At 41.3% G+C, this 17,500-nt stretch overlaps 1 protein-coding gene across 1 annotated transcript in view; it reads right to left on the reverse strand.

Annotated features, from left to right (window-relative positions):
* The window catches only part of fancl (FA complementation group L), a 29,776-nt gene extending 12,982 nt beyond the window's left edge, over window positions 1-16,794 (reverse strand). The window contains exons 1-7 of the mRNA XM_030070775.1: window positions 16,412-16,794; window positions 14,907-14,965; window positions 14,534-14,594; window positions 13,947-14,003; window positions 13,501-13,598; window positions 4,670-4,766; window positions 1,319-1,387 (exon numbers count right to left, since the gene is read on the reverse strand). Of these exons, the coding sequence (XP_029926635.1) occupies window positions 1,319-1,387; window positions 4,670-4,766; window positions 13,501-13,598; window positions 13,947-14,003; window positions 14,534-14,594; window positions 14,907-14,965; window positions 16,412-16,498 (528 nt within the window). The 5' untranslated portion in view covers window positions 16,499-16,794. The remainder of the gene's footprint in view (window positions 1-1,318; window positions 1,388-4,669; window positions 4,767-13,500; window positions 13,599-13,946; window positions 14,004-14,533; window positions 14,595-14,906; window positions 14,966-16,411) is intronic.
* Between the last annotated feature and the right edge of the window lie 706 nt (window positions 16,795-17,500).

Genomic DNA, 17,500 nt, shown 5'->3' on the forward strand with positions numbered 1-17,500 from the left:
AAAAAAAAAACAATACAGAAGAAACAAAAGAAAGCAAGTGATGGGTTTCCAAACAGTTTTCTGCAGAGCGCAGTGCATCAAATTAGAAAAGTGTGAACAGAAATTTCCATCAGTGTGGCAGAGGACCGTTCCCTTGAGGTGGAAACGTTTTAGTCAAAAATGTCATAAATAGTAATGCGTATGCATTTGTCACATAAGTAATAATGTGGATGGCTTTTTGAAAGTGTCTGTGCACCACGACCTGAAAGAAATGCTATTTGCTCGGTCGGTGCCGCGTTTACCACGTCTGCTGGTGAATATTACCGCATGCATTTAGTTATTTTTGTCTTTGGATGGCATTAAGTACGACCTTAATCACCTGACATCAAAGGGCAATAACAAATCGGCAAATACTGATCAATTCGAGATGGTTTCTATTTTTTTTTTTTTTTTTTTTTTTTCAGAGGATGTTATTTCTGCACTCGAGAGGCTTATTTCAAAGATGTTCTATGTGGGAAGACCGTGCACTCTGGTCTGTGAAATACATTGGACTCAAAGCCACGCCTCCTCCGGCGGGTCCGGATGCTGCTCTGTTTGAATGGAAGTCAATGGAGGAGATGCTGCAAACTGTATTTTCATGGGACAAGTTTGCTAAATGATAAACTGCCTACCTTTCCACTCATATTCAACATGTTTGTCAAGTGCATGTATAGCAAAAAAAAAAAAAACTTTAATTAATGAGTGACGGTGGTGATGTTTTGCAGCAATTGCGATTATTGGTCAGCTCTATGGCTTCTATTTCCGCACACTGAGGAAGACTGTTAAAAAAAAAAAAAACTGAAAAAAACTCAATGACTTGCTGTGATTGTCTGAAAACAGTTTGTTTGGTTCTCAAGCATCGGGGAAAGCAAAGTGCAAAGACGACAAAGTGAGCAGTCTCTCTATCCACCTTATTTTGTAACGCAGAAGTTGGCTGTTTTTTTTGGGGTTTTTTTTTTGTGCTGCACTTCCATTTTGATCGGATCCCCGCTCACAAATTTGATGCTCATTTGACGATGTTGTTGTGGGTAAAAAAACAGAAAATCAATCAGTTGTTGCGTTCGCTGCTGCGGCGAAAAGAGAGTTCGCTTGCAAATGACTGGAAGTGCCTGACCACAAGTCTCACACACACACAAAAAAACAAAAAACAAAAAAAAAAACAAAAAAATAAAAACGTCACATGGCTGTGTCTGCATTTCCATTAAAAATAAGCTGATTATTTTCAGACCGGCTCTATGTATTTACAGTACTGAGTGTGCAAACAGATACCATATGTGTGTGTGTGTGTGTGTGTCAGTACCTGTGGTGTCCAGGTTATAGCGAGAGGGATGGGCAGGTCAGCGGAGCATTCGGGAGGCTCTGCAGGGTGCTGCAGGTGGACAGGACAGGACTTTATGTAGCTTACATTCACACTTTGGCTCGTGTTCTGCCTCAGGAGCCAGGAAACACACCTCCGGTAAGTTGTGCAACAGGGCCGGGAGACTCATCGATACATGAAAAATATGATTTCAGGTTAGTTATCATGCAGGATTTTGGATAAGAGTCGTCTTTTCTGGATTTTACAGACTGCAAGTTTTGTGTAGCTCCTCTATTATTCCCCTCTACCTGCTTGGTCGTCACATCCACATCGTTAATAACCATTTATCAAAAATCTCTTTTGTGTAAACCTCTTATGAAACAAGCATACCGACCATCTCCATATTTTATCCATTTCAAGGTCAAAAAATATTACTGTATTTGATTTTGCACGTATTGTCAAGCCCTACTGTGTAAAGATTTACAGCAGACACCAAAATTATTATGGCACATTCTTCTGTCTCTGCCCTCCGCTCTTTTTCTTTTTCTAGCACTTTGTCTCATGTGATCATTCAAACATCACAGGAATCCAGCGCGGCTGCTGAGGCCCTGACCTTTACGTCTCCTGATTTGTGTTGATCTGCAGGAGAAACTTTTCACTGTTTCACTCACTGTGTTTCGTCACTTTGGATCAAGAGCATGAGCTAAATGCCTCAAATGTAAATGTTCAGCCTTGTATCAATCACTCATTAGACGATTAACTGATGAATCGATTAGAGGATCGACAGAAAATTAACTGTCTTTATCAAATAAAAATTCACTGGTTACAGCTCCACAGACTCTGAGATTTGCTTTTCCTAGTTCCATGTTTAAAATAAATATTTTTTTGGCTGCTGGTCAAATGCATTTTATAGATGAAATGATTAATCAAAAAATAAAAATCATCAGATAAATCACACCAAAACCTAGCAGCAGCTGTACTATTTATTGGTCATGTTTAATATTTTGCTTTACTTAGTGTCCCAGTCTAATATAAGCTGCACTAAAGCTTTGGCTCCTGGGGAAATATAATGTAAAACTGTCAAAGACCTTCTTCTGTAAACGCCTCCGATGCTGCTGACCACCTCTTTATTAGAATAAAAGCCTCTTCCTCCTCCTTTCACCTTCAGCGGCTGACTACTTTCCGTCCTTTCCTTCCGCTCCTCCTCTCTCTCCTCCCTGCCATCCAAGCCCCTGCGTCTCCATGCCAGTGCTGCCTCCTCCCTGGCTGTGCCCGGTGAGGGATGACCTGGCGCCGGATCCGGTGGAGGCAGCTGGAGGATCGCAGGGACGACTCCAAGCTATTTTTACCCGGTGCCAGAGGGGTCAGGGGGGCCAGGTGGGCAGGTGGGCACAGGGTGGTGTCCCGCCACCCTCCCTCGTCCCCAGTGGGTCTCATCTGGGTTTAGGTAAGCGCTGCCTCGCCTGGCCGTGCCACCCACCCACCCACCAGGCCCAGAATCACACCACCACTGTGTGCTACTTTCTCTCCCAAATACCTCCACACACTCCATCCTGACTGCAAGCTTTTAAATAAAGAGCCTGAGAGACCCGGGGGTGGAAAAGTACAGGCACTTGTGAGGTGTTTGTTACCGAGCTATTTAAACTTTTCCATTTAATGCAAATAACATTTGGGGCTGAAACGAACAATTATTTTGATTGTTGATTAATCCATCCACATTTTTTGTTAAACATTCTGTCAAGTGTTAAAAATAATGACAAATGTCCATAACACATTATCAAATATTTTACCATACCATAAAATTGACATTTTGACACTTAAAACGATATGTAAATTTAGCAAAATATTTTATTGTGTATGTTCTTGAGCTCGATATAAGTCTATATTCTGACACTCACTGGGAGTTTTTCCATTTTTTGCCATTTCTCTCTAAAAAGTAACAAACATGACTCAGAGTATCACATAAGGAAGCTGTGGTTTAATTTTTTCTAATGCTTAATGTTGCTTTATTCCCATAATATAAATGTTTCAATGAGAACGTAGATCTGGTGATCCGGAGGATGCAGAGAGCAGATCCAGTGAACTCGGATCTTATTGTTGCTTTAAATACAGAAAACTTTAAGAATCCACAAGTACTGAAAATGAATTAGTCAACCGATTCATTTTTGATTAATCAACCACTTAGTCTATAAAATCTTTTACATTTTTTAAATTGCTGACTTAGTCTGACCAGCATCCGAAACAGAACAGATTTAATTTTATAACAGGAAAGAGAGAAGCAAACTGTAACCAACAAAAGTTTGGTATTTTCCTACAGACTAAAACACCCTTTTGTCCGAGTTAAAGTCAACGACTCACTGATTAATGGACTAATCATTTCAGCGCTATTAAATAACAATTAAATAAACTTAAATAAACATTTTTTTATCCAACAGCTGCGGTGGCTGATCACACTGAGGGATGCATTGACACTATCGGTGCTGATACTGGGCTAAATGAAGTGCCAGCACGTGAGATTTTACCCAAGACAAAAATAAAAATAAATAAAAGAAACAAAGTAAAATCTAAAATTTGTCCCACAAACGATGGGAAAAAGCTGAATTTTATTGTTTAAATGATTTTGTCCAGTGACCCCAAACCAACCAAAGTTGCGCTGTTCGGTGAAAGTAACAATCAGATCGTATTCGGTATCGGCTGTTATGTAAAGTTTTGAAATTGGTGTCAGCATCAGAATTGAAAAAGCTGCATCGGTGCATCTTGACGAAGACCTAAAGCCACTTTCCTCCATGCAGGTTATTAACACGAGGAGGCCGCTGAAACACAAGAGCAACCGATCGTATTTCATGACTTACGATGTGGTATTTTCAGTGATTTACATTTAGCTTTACCTACATACCTCTCCGACAGCTGAAGAGTATCTCATATAGATGTACAAACACCAGCTCTGCCGATGTGCGTGGGAGAGCTGGTGTTCTCTGCACATGGAGGAGGGTTTTCTATCACACTGAGGTCTACGTGGAGATGTTTTATCTGTGCTACATCTCAGTCACAGCGGGTTATCGTGTCTCTCCACAGCCTCTCCAGTTTGACCTAGATTTAGGGGCGCAGATGTAAATCGCTGATTTCCTATCAGCAAATTGAACATCCCGGATGTGTTTGGTGGAGTCGGCCTGTTAGGATTTGGATTTGGCTCGGCTGCGGGTCAACATCTCACTGCAGAGGTGTGTGTGTTCCATTACGTGACGGCGTAGCAGTGTGAAAATGATCTGGCCCTCATGTTAAACTTTGTGTGGGAGTGTGTAGTGTGAGCGTGTGTGTGTGTGTGTGTGTGTGTGAGAAGAGTGTGTGTCATACCTTAGACTTAAGTTGAACAGTGAGTACATGCTGTCTTCCAGAGGAGTCGTCGGCTTTCAGTCTCAACGTACGAAACTCTGTGTCTATGAAAAGCAACCTGAAGACACACAAACACGCGCGCACACACACACACACACACACACACACACACAATCCATACATAATAAATCCCCGTACTAAATCCACTCACAGAGAGGTGTACATGTAACACTGTGAAATGACAGCAGCCATCATCCATCATTAATCACAGCCCTGAAAGCAGTATTGAGACATCAACGCTGCTTTCAGATTTATCACTCCTGCTTCCAACACGGTGACATGAAAGCAGGCTGCAGCGTGACATTTATGCACGAATCTGGCTGGGATTTTATGCTTTCTGTGGCAAAAAAAAAAAAAAAAAAGTGAGCAAACAAATTGGCTTCATGTACACTCTGCGAGCGGCGGCTATCTAATCTCACGACAACAACAAAGAACTCATCTGCTGGTGAATCAGCTGACCGTTACAAAAGAACTACATTTATTCTGTAAGGATCAAACGACATAACATAACATAACAATAATGACAACAAAACATTGTCTATGAGGGGCAACTTCGACTAACATATTATCAGCTTTCAAACACCCACAGCGCTCAAATATTAGGCATCTGCAGTGTTTATCCTGATTTATATTTGGGAATCATGTCACAGACTTCAATGCACCTGGGATGACTGAAAATGAGTGTACAGAATATCACTGAAACAATCTGTTCATTAATCATTTTTATTCTTAGTTTATCAATGGAAAATTGTCTGTAATTTTGATTTTTTTTAATGGTTTTAGTCATTTAACAAGTAAAAATACCAAACGTTTGCCGACTCTTGTCTTCACTCAGATCCCAAAGATGTGAAAACTGATTCGGTTTGGCTGCTGGTCAGACTATTTGAAGAGTCACAATGGGCTCTGCTGGCTTCCCATAAGCAAATGTCAGCGATCAATAGATCAATCAACAATGAAATCATCGAGGCTTTGGCAGGACAAGTGGTTTTGGAATAAGCATCGGCTTTTGTAGCAAACCTGAAATCTGCCACCTTACCATTTGTCAGCCCAAGTTCAAAAATTTTGTTGAAAAAAAAAAAACACAGTCTGCTGTTATTAGAAATTTCTCCGTAGGAAATTATTCAACAGTTCACCTTTAAGCAGGTTGAGAGCCCACACAAATCTTGCACCTCCCAGTCCCAGTTTGGACTGAGTTCAGCTTCTCAGGCTTGAGCCAGGCAGTGAATCACATTTTCACCCCGTACTGAAACTAATTATAACCTATTGAAGTTCAAGACAAAATACTGATCTCGGCCAAGCATGCACCAACACTCCTCTCAGATTTACTGCTCCGGCACACTATTAAGGAATCAGTTCCTCCCCCTTTTCAGTCTGACTGCAGTCTATTGAGGTCGGAAGACAAAAGACTGATCTGAGACAAAGGATTTGGACAGTCCCACTCCAGATTTACAATACATTACAGTTTACGCTCTGTACCGAGGCTGACAAAGCTGTATTTCTGCCCAGGATTTATGGTGTGTGCTGGAGGGGGGGTGTGATGTGAGCAGTGTGTTTCTGCCTGACACACACTTAGCGAAGTGATGGAATGATGGCAGACGATGTCCGATGTGCGCACGCCACTCGTAAAAGTGTCTGGCCCCCCCGAACGCACGCCTAACATCAAGCGCCGGCGAAGGGCACGGGCGTGGACGCGGTCACGGCAGAACATGCGCTAAAGGAGCGGGCGGGCGGGCGCGCACAGACTCGATGACGCAAAATCGTCGTCGTCACGGCAATTCGCTTCGACGTCTCGTTCTCGCGCGCGGCGGCGCCAGATAAATTTCTTCTCCCACGCTCACTCAGCTTCACTCTACCCAATCTCTACTCCATCTCTCTATCTCCAAAAACATCTGCATATTAAGATCTCCAAAACATATTGCCCTATCTCCTCCACACACACACACACACACACACACACACACACACACACACACTCCTATGTGCGCCACATTTTAAGGATGAGCCGACACTGATACTTGACCTGCCATCAGGCCGATACCCGGCTAAAATAAGGTATAAGCAGTGAAGAACTTCTTGAATATGGAAAAACAAAAAAAATGTGTGTATCATATCATGAAAGTGACTTGATTTTATGTCTTTTTCAGTAGCTAACATCCACATCAACAAAGCGTACCTCCCTCAGGATAGACACAAGCCGGGGCATCAGGTACATAAATGCATACAGTATAGCCCTATAAAATTCCCATTACCACTGACGGCAATAAATACACAAATCAGTCAGAGCTATGCAGGTGCAGAAAGTGACACGCGTCCAAATAAATAATCAATAAACAAGGAGAATCAATAAAATAAAGTGCTGGTGCTTTGTAAAGCCCACGCATTTAAAAAAAAAAAAAAAAAAAAAAAAAAAAAAAAGGGCTGCTGCTCCTCTCAAAAGGAGAAAACCGATTTCATTTTAATCCTATTTGTCTCATGATGCTAAAGGAGACGCGGCAAACGGTTAACTCTCGCCGGCAAATACACAACACAGCGAATCTGTGAATTTATGACTTTTTTTTAAAAATCTCTTAAACACTACCTGGAATTAAATTTGAGACCAGCTTGGTTCAATACAGTTAATCTGTACGTGGGAAGAATTTGAATCTGATGGTTAAGGGAGATTAAGTCCAAATGTGTTTGGAAAAACAGACAGGGTGCAGATAATATTAATGAACATGTTCTGTATTATGTATCTGAAAGTGGACATAAGTACACGGTCCATAAGAAAGGCATTCAATTAAAATTTTAGGAGGTCCAGTTTCTCAGTTTCTCCACAGTAAAAGGTCAAAGCCATCAAATCTAACTGTTCTTTGTGTGTTGTGGGCCTCTATGAATACAGTATGGAGGGTCTGTGTGTGTGTACAGGTACACACACACAGACCCACACAGAAGTACAATTTACAAATAGGTACAGCCATTCTCACATTGTAAAAGTAAGAAAAAAAAAAATAAAATCAGCAGGCCTACTCACAAACAAAAGCATAATGAGTCTCCCTGAAAAACAGAAAATAAAATAGAAAAAAAAAAACAAAAAAAACAATAGCGCTCACTTGAACAACACTGCGCCTTTATCCTGAGCATTTATCAGCAATAAAGCTCCTGTTTTCTTCTTTTTTTTCCCGTTTTACTGGACAAAAAAAAAAAAAAAAAACACAGTGATTATTCTGAACAAAAGCAAATTTATCTTTCACACATCTTTGGCATTTTGCTTTTTCGTTTTCTCCTCGATTTGCTTCTCTCTCACTTTGATCGGCCGAGATGGTTGAGTAATTATAATTTAAATAACACACAGGATTGGGCAAAACAACAGCACTATGAAGAGTTTAAGAACTGTTTCACGGTCCGGGTGGAAGCATTGCTGCGTCCGGACCTGGACCGTGAGTTTGATCACTCCTCTCAAACATGCCACCGTCACACAGGAACTGAAAAAGCAGACCGAGCCTGCAGATCTGCGTTCGACACAAGGACAAAGGCAGAAACCAGAAGGGCCTTTACCATTTCTCACACTTGTTTATAGTGTATATATTGCCTGCTGCTATTTATCATCTGTTTATACTGTGAATTTGGACATTGCCCACATCGATGCACACTGGTTTTATTGGCTTTTTATCATCTATTTATCATCTGGGTGCTATTTATTTATTTATCATCTGTTTATACTGTAAATTTGCACATTGCCCTCATCTATGCACATTGTATACATCGATGCACACTGGTTTTATTGGTTTTTTGCACATTGTTTTTTTGCACATTGGTACTTAGATCTTTAGATCTCGAGGGTCATCTTTTATATCTTTTATTCATCTTTTATTCTTTATTTTTGATTTACTTATTCTTTATTTTTGATTTACTTAATCTTGTACTCTGTGGATACTGCTGAAAGCTGTGAATTTCCTTCGGGATGAATAAAGTAACTATCTATCTATCTATCTATCTATCTATTTAACTACACATCTATAATTTAGATGCGTCATCATTCTGCCTATTTTAATTACAAGCCGTTCCTGAGGCTGACTTGTGGACTCGTTGTTCAGAACAACACACCAACTAGTTGATCTCACAACCTTGCTTTGTCTTGGCCAACTTTGAGATTTGGTATCGGCAGGGAGACAGTCTCATCGGTGCATCCCTAGCACATCTCCTCTCCTCTGGGGTCTCCTGCCCAGGGTAGCAGGGACTAGTTGCCGCCCCTACTTGGCCATGATGGAAACAGCGTGACAGTCAGACATCCTGCTGGGAAGACTGATGAGAGCATCCCATTTGCAACTCCACAGCCAACTGAGCCGCTTCCAGACAGCGCACACGACACACATTTGTGCTCGTGTGTATGTGGGGGTGTGTGCGCGCATCTCCGAGAGTGTGAGGTTTTTTTTTTTTATGTGTCGACTGAGTGATTCATGAACAATGCCATCGACACGTACAAAGTGTGTGCGTGCGTGTGTGTTGCATGACTAATTCATGTGCAAAATCATGACGTGCGCAAGGTATCCAAGGAATTGGTGAGTAATGATAAATGCCGCAGAGGATGATGCGAGCGGCATGCGCGCGCACACACGCATGCTGACCAAATGCATACGCGCTTTACACAGAAAAATAAAATAAACCCAGATACACTAATCATGAAAAAGGCAGAGACACCTATATATTCATTAGCCTGGTTTACGGTCTAACCAGGACATGCTCATTACTTATGCACCTCCATAACTCCCAATACCATTTGTGACTGTGTTTACAACATTTGCTCATAGGGGTCATTTATTAGCTGGACTAATAACTCAACAACAAACACACACATGCACGCACACACACACACACACACACAAAGAAATCCCATGTTGCAGACCGTGTAATCCCTTCGGCCCCGGCCTGCTAGGCCCAAGAGCGCCCTGCTGTCACACCCTCGCTTTTACCAGCCTCACAAAACGAGCAAGGTAGTGTGACAGAGCGATAATACTGTGACAAGACACTGTGAAGAAGCGATGCTCAGTAGGTGCAAAAAGAGACGGCGGACACGGAGAGCCAGCTGTGCCTGTAATGAGGCCCGCTACTGCAGGGCGACGTTCGTGGGGGCCACCGAGTGACGGCGGCTGACCTACTTGACCTCATTTTCCATTAATTAACACGTGGCACGCCATCTCCAACCAATTTAAATGACCACACTATCAAATGCAAAAGCAGAGAGAGAGAGCGAGAGCGAGCGAGAGAGTAAGTTACTCTCCTACCTGGCCCAATCAGCGGACAGAATTACAGCTGAAAACCCCTGGCGGCTATTAGCGCGGCCCATGCCAATTAAGACGCTAAGCGAATCTCGAGTGTTTTGGAGATTGAGGCCCACTGTGTATAATGCCTCCTAACCGTAACACGACACTGAAATGATGTTGGTCCCATTTCCTGCATAAAGCGTATCTACGTGCGCCCCCACCTTCCCCTGCCCCCCCCTCCCTTCTCCTATTAAAACCTGAGAGTCTTCAATTAGAGCGATTTGCATTTTGCTAATATCATAATTGTAGCTGTGGTCATTAATAGGAAAGTGGAAAATGAGTGTAGTAGTCAAGGCTTAATCCGAGCTGGGGGAGAATAGATCATCCAGCTACACACACACACACACACACACTCATATGCGTACACACACACACCTCACCCCCCTCCACCGCCGCCACCACCTTCCTGACAAGTGGAGAAGACGGTATTAGCTGGGCCTGTCGCTGCACGTGGGCTGCAAGTTATTAAATGTGACCTGGATTTAACTATAACTCAATAACTAAAAATAAGGAAGTCATTAAGAGCCATTCGTTAATGTGGAGCTACTTTGTTGCAGGCTCTCCAATCTGTTTAGACTGCTAGGAAAAAAAAAAAAAAAAAAAAAAAAAAAACTGGCACGACTATAGGCTGTTCCATATAGCGGTCTCGAGCACCGGTTTCTCCACGCATACCTTGGCACACTTCAGTGTTTAAAGCAGATCTCCGATGGGAAAATGTGAGAAACTCAAAATACTCCATATCTCCTCTTTGCATATACTTTGCATAAACTTGCATGTCTTCAAATGGCCTTATTTTGGCATATAGATATTATATTATAGATATTATAGTATCGGTACCAGTATGGCATCTGTAACCCTTTTCCACTGCAATGGTGCCAAACCTTTTCACACTTCTTTATCACTTAAAAAAAACAAAAAAAAAAAACACGAACTTTGGATATTTTATTCGCCAAGGTGTCTAGTTCCAGTTTTTATTTGTTTTGTTTTGTTTTGGTTTTTTTTGTCCCAGCTCGTGGGGCTCACAGGAACCACCAGGACGCCGGGGGAGGAGCTACCGCCCTGTTCACTGCTGGTGGTTGGCTGCATCACTGACGTAACTGACAGCGAGAGACGACAGCCGCCGTGTTTAAATTCATCTGGAAGCAGAAGCATTTTTGTTTTGAGCTGTAGAGCGTTTGAAGAAGCCAAATAGAGGGAAAAAAAAACAAAACAAAAAAAAAAAAACAAGATTTTGAGATTGAACGATGAAATTAAACACGAGCTTGAGAGAAAAAAGGTATGTCGGAAAATATCGCTGCGTTTGAGAGTGATCCCGACCCAGATGAAGACAAAATAAAGAAACTGAGGCTGGACTGAGCCGAAACGCAACAGCGGTCAGATGTCAGTCGGTAGTCGGTCACTACAGCTTAAGTCAGTTGAAACACAAACGATAACTAGAATCTAATCTAACATCAGTTTCTATTTGCTCCCATTTGGACTGGTTCTTTTTATGCCATGAAAAAAGAGCCCTCATGTCCTTTTCCACCTTTTTTTTTTTAAACCTTTAGCCTACTTACACAGGCCAGTACCCTGAGCACACACGCTCTTTTTTCATTTTCCTGCCAGTCAAGGAATCAAACCAGCAACCTCCAGTCACAAACCCTCTTAGCCTACATGCCTAAAGCTTACATGACTGTAAATCAAAATGAGAGCACATAATCACACCACTGTACAGTCGGGTATTTTAAATAAGTATTCTGAGGTAAGTATTTCCTTGGGATGCTTTGTGTTTTCCTTTAAAGCTACACACCACTCATAACTCTGTGTGCTAAAGTACTGTATATGTTTAAATACTTGAAAGTCAAAGTTTCTGTTTGGTCATTAATGTAAAGTTTTTTTGCGACAGCTGTTTTTGCCGTGGCATCGAATAAGCTACCAAGAATCACAGAATTTCACTGGCATTAGTATCAGCTAACAAAGTCATGGTGTAACATTCCAGGTTGTATATCTATTTTTTGGGGGGGATTTTAACCCCCATTCAGCTTTAAAACTCCTTCCTTCAGCCATGCTAGCACAGCTGATCCAGAGACTGGGGAAAAACTCAGAGCTGATATCCGGATCCCAGAGATACAAGCCGTATCAGCGAGCAATTCAGTCGGCAAATTAGTTTCAGAGTATCTTGGGATCATGCAAGTGGGTATTGGGACATTATCATGTTGTTCATTAGGAGACAATAATTATTTGATAATCAGTTGATTTTCACAGCGCGCTGATTTAGATGACTGTTTACATTTGGAAGAGATCCTACACTGTAGCATGTCTTATCACACCGATCATAGCCAGAGAAAGATAAGGACTATTTTGCCTTGATAAACCTGGTGGTTCGTCCACATCACAAGCAGTTCGAGCCAACGCACAGCAAAAAGTCCATTTGTTGTTTCTGAGTGGAGACGAATCTGTCAAAACCAGCCTGACAGAGGTTTCCATTGTTTGTCACTGTTTACTTGTTTGTCAGCAAGGAAGATTTGGCTGCCTCTGAGCTTTTTGGCAAAGTCGCCTATCATTCACAAATTAGAGTTAATGCATATCCTTTCTCTCACTGAATCTGTCGGCTCTAATGAGCAAATACATTGTGTTGAAAAGCTAAAATGAGTAAACAAAGCTGGAAAACAAGACGATTTTTGATTGAACGTTGCTAATGAAAGATGTGAAATTCTGCGAGGGAAGAATAAGAAAAAGGACAAGAGGAAATTAATTGTTAAGGGACATGAAGTCCAGCCGTGTTAAGTGGAGAGAATACAGATTATATTACTGAACAAGCTCTGTGTTAATCTCAGTGTGGACCTGCAGCACAAACAAACCTGTCTTTACAAGGTGAACGGAAGACCTCTACTAACGAAACTGAAGTAAAACATTTTCAGGCCTTAAATTGAGATAATATGAGACTCTACGTATCAACACATACAAGGGCTGCAACTGATTATTTGCTTTACCATTTAATGTACTGATTCCTTTTTTAAGCAGTCGTCCCTACTACTATAAAACGTCAAAAATACTAAAATAAATGCTGATTACAAGTTACCAGAGCCTAAATTATTATATCTTAAAATTGCTTACTTACTCTGATTTTCAGCAAAAAAACAAAGCATCTTCTAAGAAGCCCTAACCCTAACGCAAAAGATTTCTTTCCGATCTACTATTTGATTAATCGACTAATCATTTCGACAGCAAGGTAATGTGGCCTAACACCAGTTTTCACATATGAAAAGCACACAAATTTGCTATATAAAGCGGATAAACCCGATTTCCATGAGGCACGGTGGCAAGTGAACTCTAAATTTCACCAGCCAATGTAATTTATTGGCTGCTGAACTGGTTATTAATGTGGAAACCGAACACAGGTAAGCTGCCTGTTGAAATGCAGTTGACAGACAAACTTTACCAGCATCTGACAAGTGGCGTTCATGCGCCGCGCCGCTTGCAGAGCCAGTGTAGTGTTGGTGGCCCACTTACTTGTCCCAGCCGAGGGCCTCCATCTCAGAGATGAGCTGGGAGTAATACTGCGGAGGCGGCATGGAACGGCACTCGGGATGGCTCTTCAGGGCGACTTCCTACAGCGACAGACAGCACAGTTCTTTACTTTCGACCAGATTACTATGCACATCACATCACCGCCTTGTCACTCAGCGTCGCCATATTTCCACTAAAAGCCCACGACATAAATCAGACGGATGGGCGGGGGCAACAAAACCTTAACAAGGCCAATATGTCTCACACCCCTGTCTGCTGCCAAGCACATAGGCCGTTGCAGTTTTCATTAATCTAACGAGGTATACATGTACACGTGTTGCTCGCAATCGAGGCTATTGATAACGCCTGAAGGTTCCCATTTACTTTCCATTCATAGACCAACAATGTCAAAGTGACCGTGCGAACCACTGTGTCATTCTCTGCCTTACCAAGACGGTCTTCAGCTCCAGAATGAAACTGACAAGATCAGCCGAGTGCTGCAGCCTCTGTGAGGAGTCAAACGAGAGAGAAAAGACATCCTTGAATGGGAGGATAATGAAGTGACAGTGTCTATTTTTTTCCCCTAGCCAGCCATTCAAATCAAACACAGTGTTTGTGATTAATGGGGGCTGCCACTAGCTTTAATAATTAATGATAGCTTAAAGGCTGTGAAAATAATGAACTTTGCAGCCCGGGGTGAAATATCAATCTCATCCAAATAACCCTGAGGGGCCACATAACAAATAGGGACATTTTCCAGGCGATGTTAATTAAACAGTGAAAAATATTTTTCTCTGCTTCTGAGTGAGGCAAGCCTGATGGGTGACAGAGCGTACAGGAACAAGGCCAGGCAGGATGCAGCGCGCACAGACACAGGGAAAAACGGCATGACAAAAACATAATATAAAAAACAGCAACAACAAAACACAGCATAATCAAACTCGATCGTATTCAGAGGCGGCAGAAACACCACAACATGAAATATTACCATGCAACATGGCAAAATGCAACATACGGTGCAGTATTTCTTGGTTACCTGCTTCACTATGCACTCATATCCACGCAACAGGTGTTTCAGCTGCCAACAACAATGCAATCTGCAAGGTCAAAGGTAGGCAGATTACGCAGATTAAGCAAGAAAACGGCAAATAGCACAGATTCCAGTTAAAAATACAGCTGTACTGAGTGAGGACACACATATATATAATGTGACCTCTAATGTGACTCCTTATAATAGCTAAATATGTAAACTGGTGCACTAGTAATTACATCAGTGCCATACTTGTATGCACTGCTGTGGGGTATCAAAATGGAAGGCAAGCACTTCAAAAATTTGTCAAGGTTAGGTGTCTTCGAAATACACTCGAAAAGATATATTATAAAGAGAGGACGGAGGGTCATTTTGCTACTTGGCCTGTTTGAGTTGGTGATCTGGTGGCAGGTGTATTCTCATTCTGAAGTCTCGTTCCTGTGAGGGGAAAAAAAAGAGCTGATTGTACAGGAAAGCCACAATAACAACATTACAAATTAACTTGCCTGCAGGGTAACAGTCACAGTTATCTGTATTATATCAAGCCAGCTCAATTCGACCTGGAGGGTCACGCCAAATCCTGTTGAGAAATCCGACGATGTAATGTTGCCTTGCACAGAAGCAAACGAGTGTACCCGGTAGAAAATGACTTTAGACCTTAACTGAATTGATATCAGCTACTCTTCAATTCGGCATACATTCAGTACATAAAGAAACACTTGTTTATTTAAAAAAAAAAAAAAAAAAAAAAAAAAATAGAGCTGGTTCAATGCTCCTGACACAGTCTTACTCTGCTAAGGAGCACTGTCAACCAATTACCAAAGTTGGCATTTTAATAAAAGTGTGCACCGCTTTGTATGTTAACTGTGAGCCGAATTAATTAGTGGCTGCTGATGAAGAGGTAATAGCTAATCTATCGTGTGTTCATGGATGTCGAAAGCAAGAGCAATATGGCCATAGCATGCATTTAATACCTGAAAATATTCACTACAAATCAATGAAATGACCCTTTACCATTCTGTTTGCTGTAGTACATCATATTTATAATGCCCTATCTACTACAGGTGAGATTTTTAAGAAAAAACATTTTATATGGCCATAGCGTGCATTTAATACCTGAAAATATTCACTGAAAATCAACGAAATGACCCTTTGCCATTCTGTTTGCTGCAGTACATCATATTTATAAGGCCCCATCTACTACAGGTGAGATTTTTAAGAAAAAACATTTTATATGGCCATAGCATGCATTTAATACCTGAAAATATTCACTGAAAATCAACGAAATGACCCTTTGCCATTCTGTTTGCTGCAGTACATCATATTTGTAATGCTCTATCTACTACAGGTGAGTTTTTTTTTTTTTTTTTTTTTTCTGAAAATACATTTTATATGGCCATATCATGCATTTAATACCTGAAAATATTCACTAAAAATCAACGAAATGACCCTTTACCATTCTGTTTGCTGTAGTACATCATATTTATAAGGCCCCATCTACTACAGGTGAGATTTTTAAGAAAAAAACATTTTATATGGCCATAGCATGCATTTAATACCTGAAGATATTCACTGAAAATCAACGAAATGACCCTTTACCATTCTGTTTACTGTAGTATTTTACACGTATAATGCTCTATCTACTACAGTTGAGATTTTTCTGAAAAAACATTTTATATGGCCATAGCATGCATTTAATACCTGAAAATATTCACTGAAAATCAACGGAATGACCCTTTACCATTCTGTTTGCTGTAGTACATCATATTTATAAGGCCCCATCTACTACAGGTGAGATTCACTGATTGGCAAAAGTCGAAAAATAAGCAGCGTTTCGGTGAATACAGGAAGCTGCAAACTAGCGCACAGGCACACGTGGGTTACCTGGACTGTAATAAATCCATCGTAGATCGTTTTCTCCTGGTTGAGAGGTAAAAGCAGCGGGTTTTCTTTAACCAGTGAACTCTCCATCGTGTCCAGCTTGATCAGACTTCACTTTATTTAACTAAGCTGCGTTAGCGTTACGGTCAGAGCTGTCAGATGAGGGCTAACCGCTTCCTCGGCTAAGTTACCGTGAGCAAGCCCCAAAAAGGAAGCTTCGACCTGCAGTGAAATCACGATGAAAGAACAAAGTTTGACTGAAAAACCTGAGCCTGAGCTAAACACTCGGGCTAATGGACCATAAGCAACTACAATATATCACGAAAGTCGTTTGGTTTGGGCTAGCGCTGCTCTCTCCCGCCATGTAAACCAAAACAATACACGTCACGCAGTTGCCTTCACGAACCCCGGGAAATACCGATGCTTCGACATTACCACGATGCAGAGGTGTTTGGCTTTCTTCTTAAATCATTTCCATGTTTGTGCGTTTCTCTTTGTTTGACTCTGAGTTGGCTCGCTTTTACTTGATGTATCATGCAGTAACGCGTTAGATCAGAAAGAAATGACAGATCAGTTATATGCCTGCCATGCTTTTTGATTTTGCCTCCCTTGTCAGCCACTGCAGCAAAAAAACAGCTGAGTGCCTCTTGGCGTCTGAAAAACAAAACAAACAAACAAACAAAAACCGGAAGAACTGCTTTTCTCTCTGACCTAAGGCACTTAAATATGAGGAAAGGCGGATTTACAACTTCTGGAAATGGGAATTTTCCTACCAGCACTGGAACGCAGCATTTTTTTTTTTTTTTTTTTTTTTTTTTTTTATAGTTAGTTAACATATGGCAAATTGAGCTTTATTTAAGCACACTCTCTCCCTCTCTGTTTTACAGAAGTGAACACCTCTCATTGGTTCATGCTTTATAGTTTTGCTCAGCCTGTGCTAACAAGTGGGGGCAGCACAGGCAAATTACTTTCACCAAATTATCTCCCAAAATATAAAAGCAGATAAAATTAGCACCAGCCCCCTTGTGGCCTTAACAATGAGAGCAGAATAAGGTGTAACAATTTAATAAGAACATCTTCATACCATTTGCA

This window comes from Myripristis murdjan, chromosome 15, assembly GCF_902150065.1.
Source record: "Myripristis murdjan chromosome 15, fMyrMur1.1, whole genome shotgun sequence".
Classification (NCBI taxonomy): domain Eukaryota; kingdom Metazoa; phylum Chordata; class Actinopteri; order Holocentriformes; family Holocentridae; genus Myripristis; species Myripristis murdjan.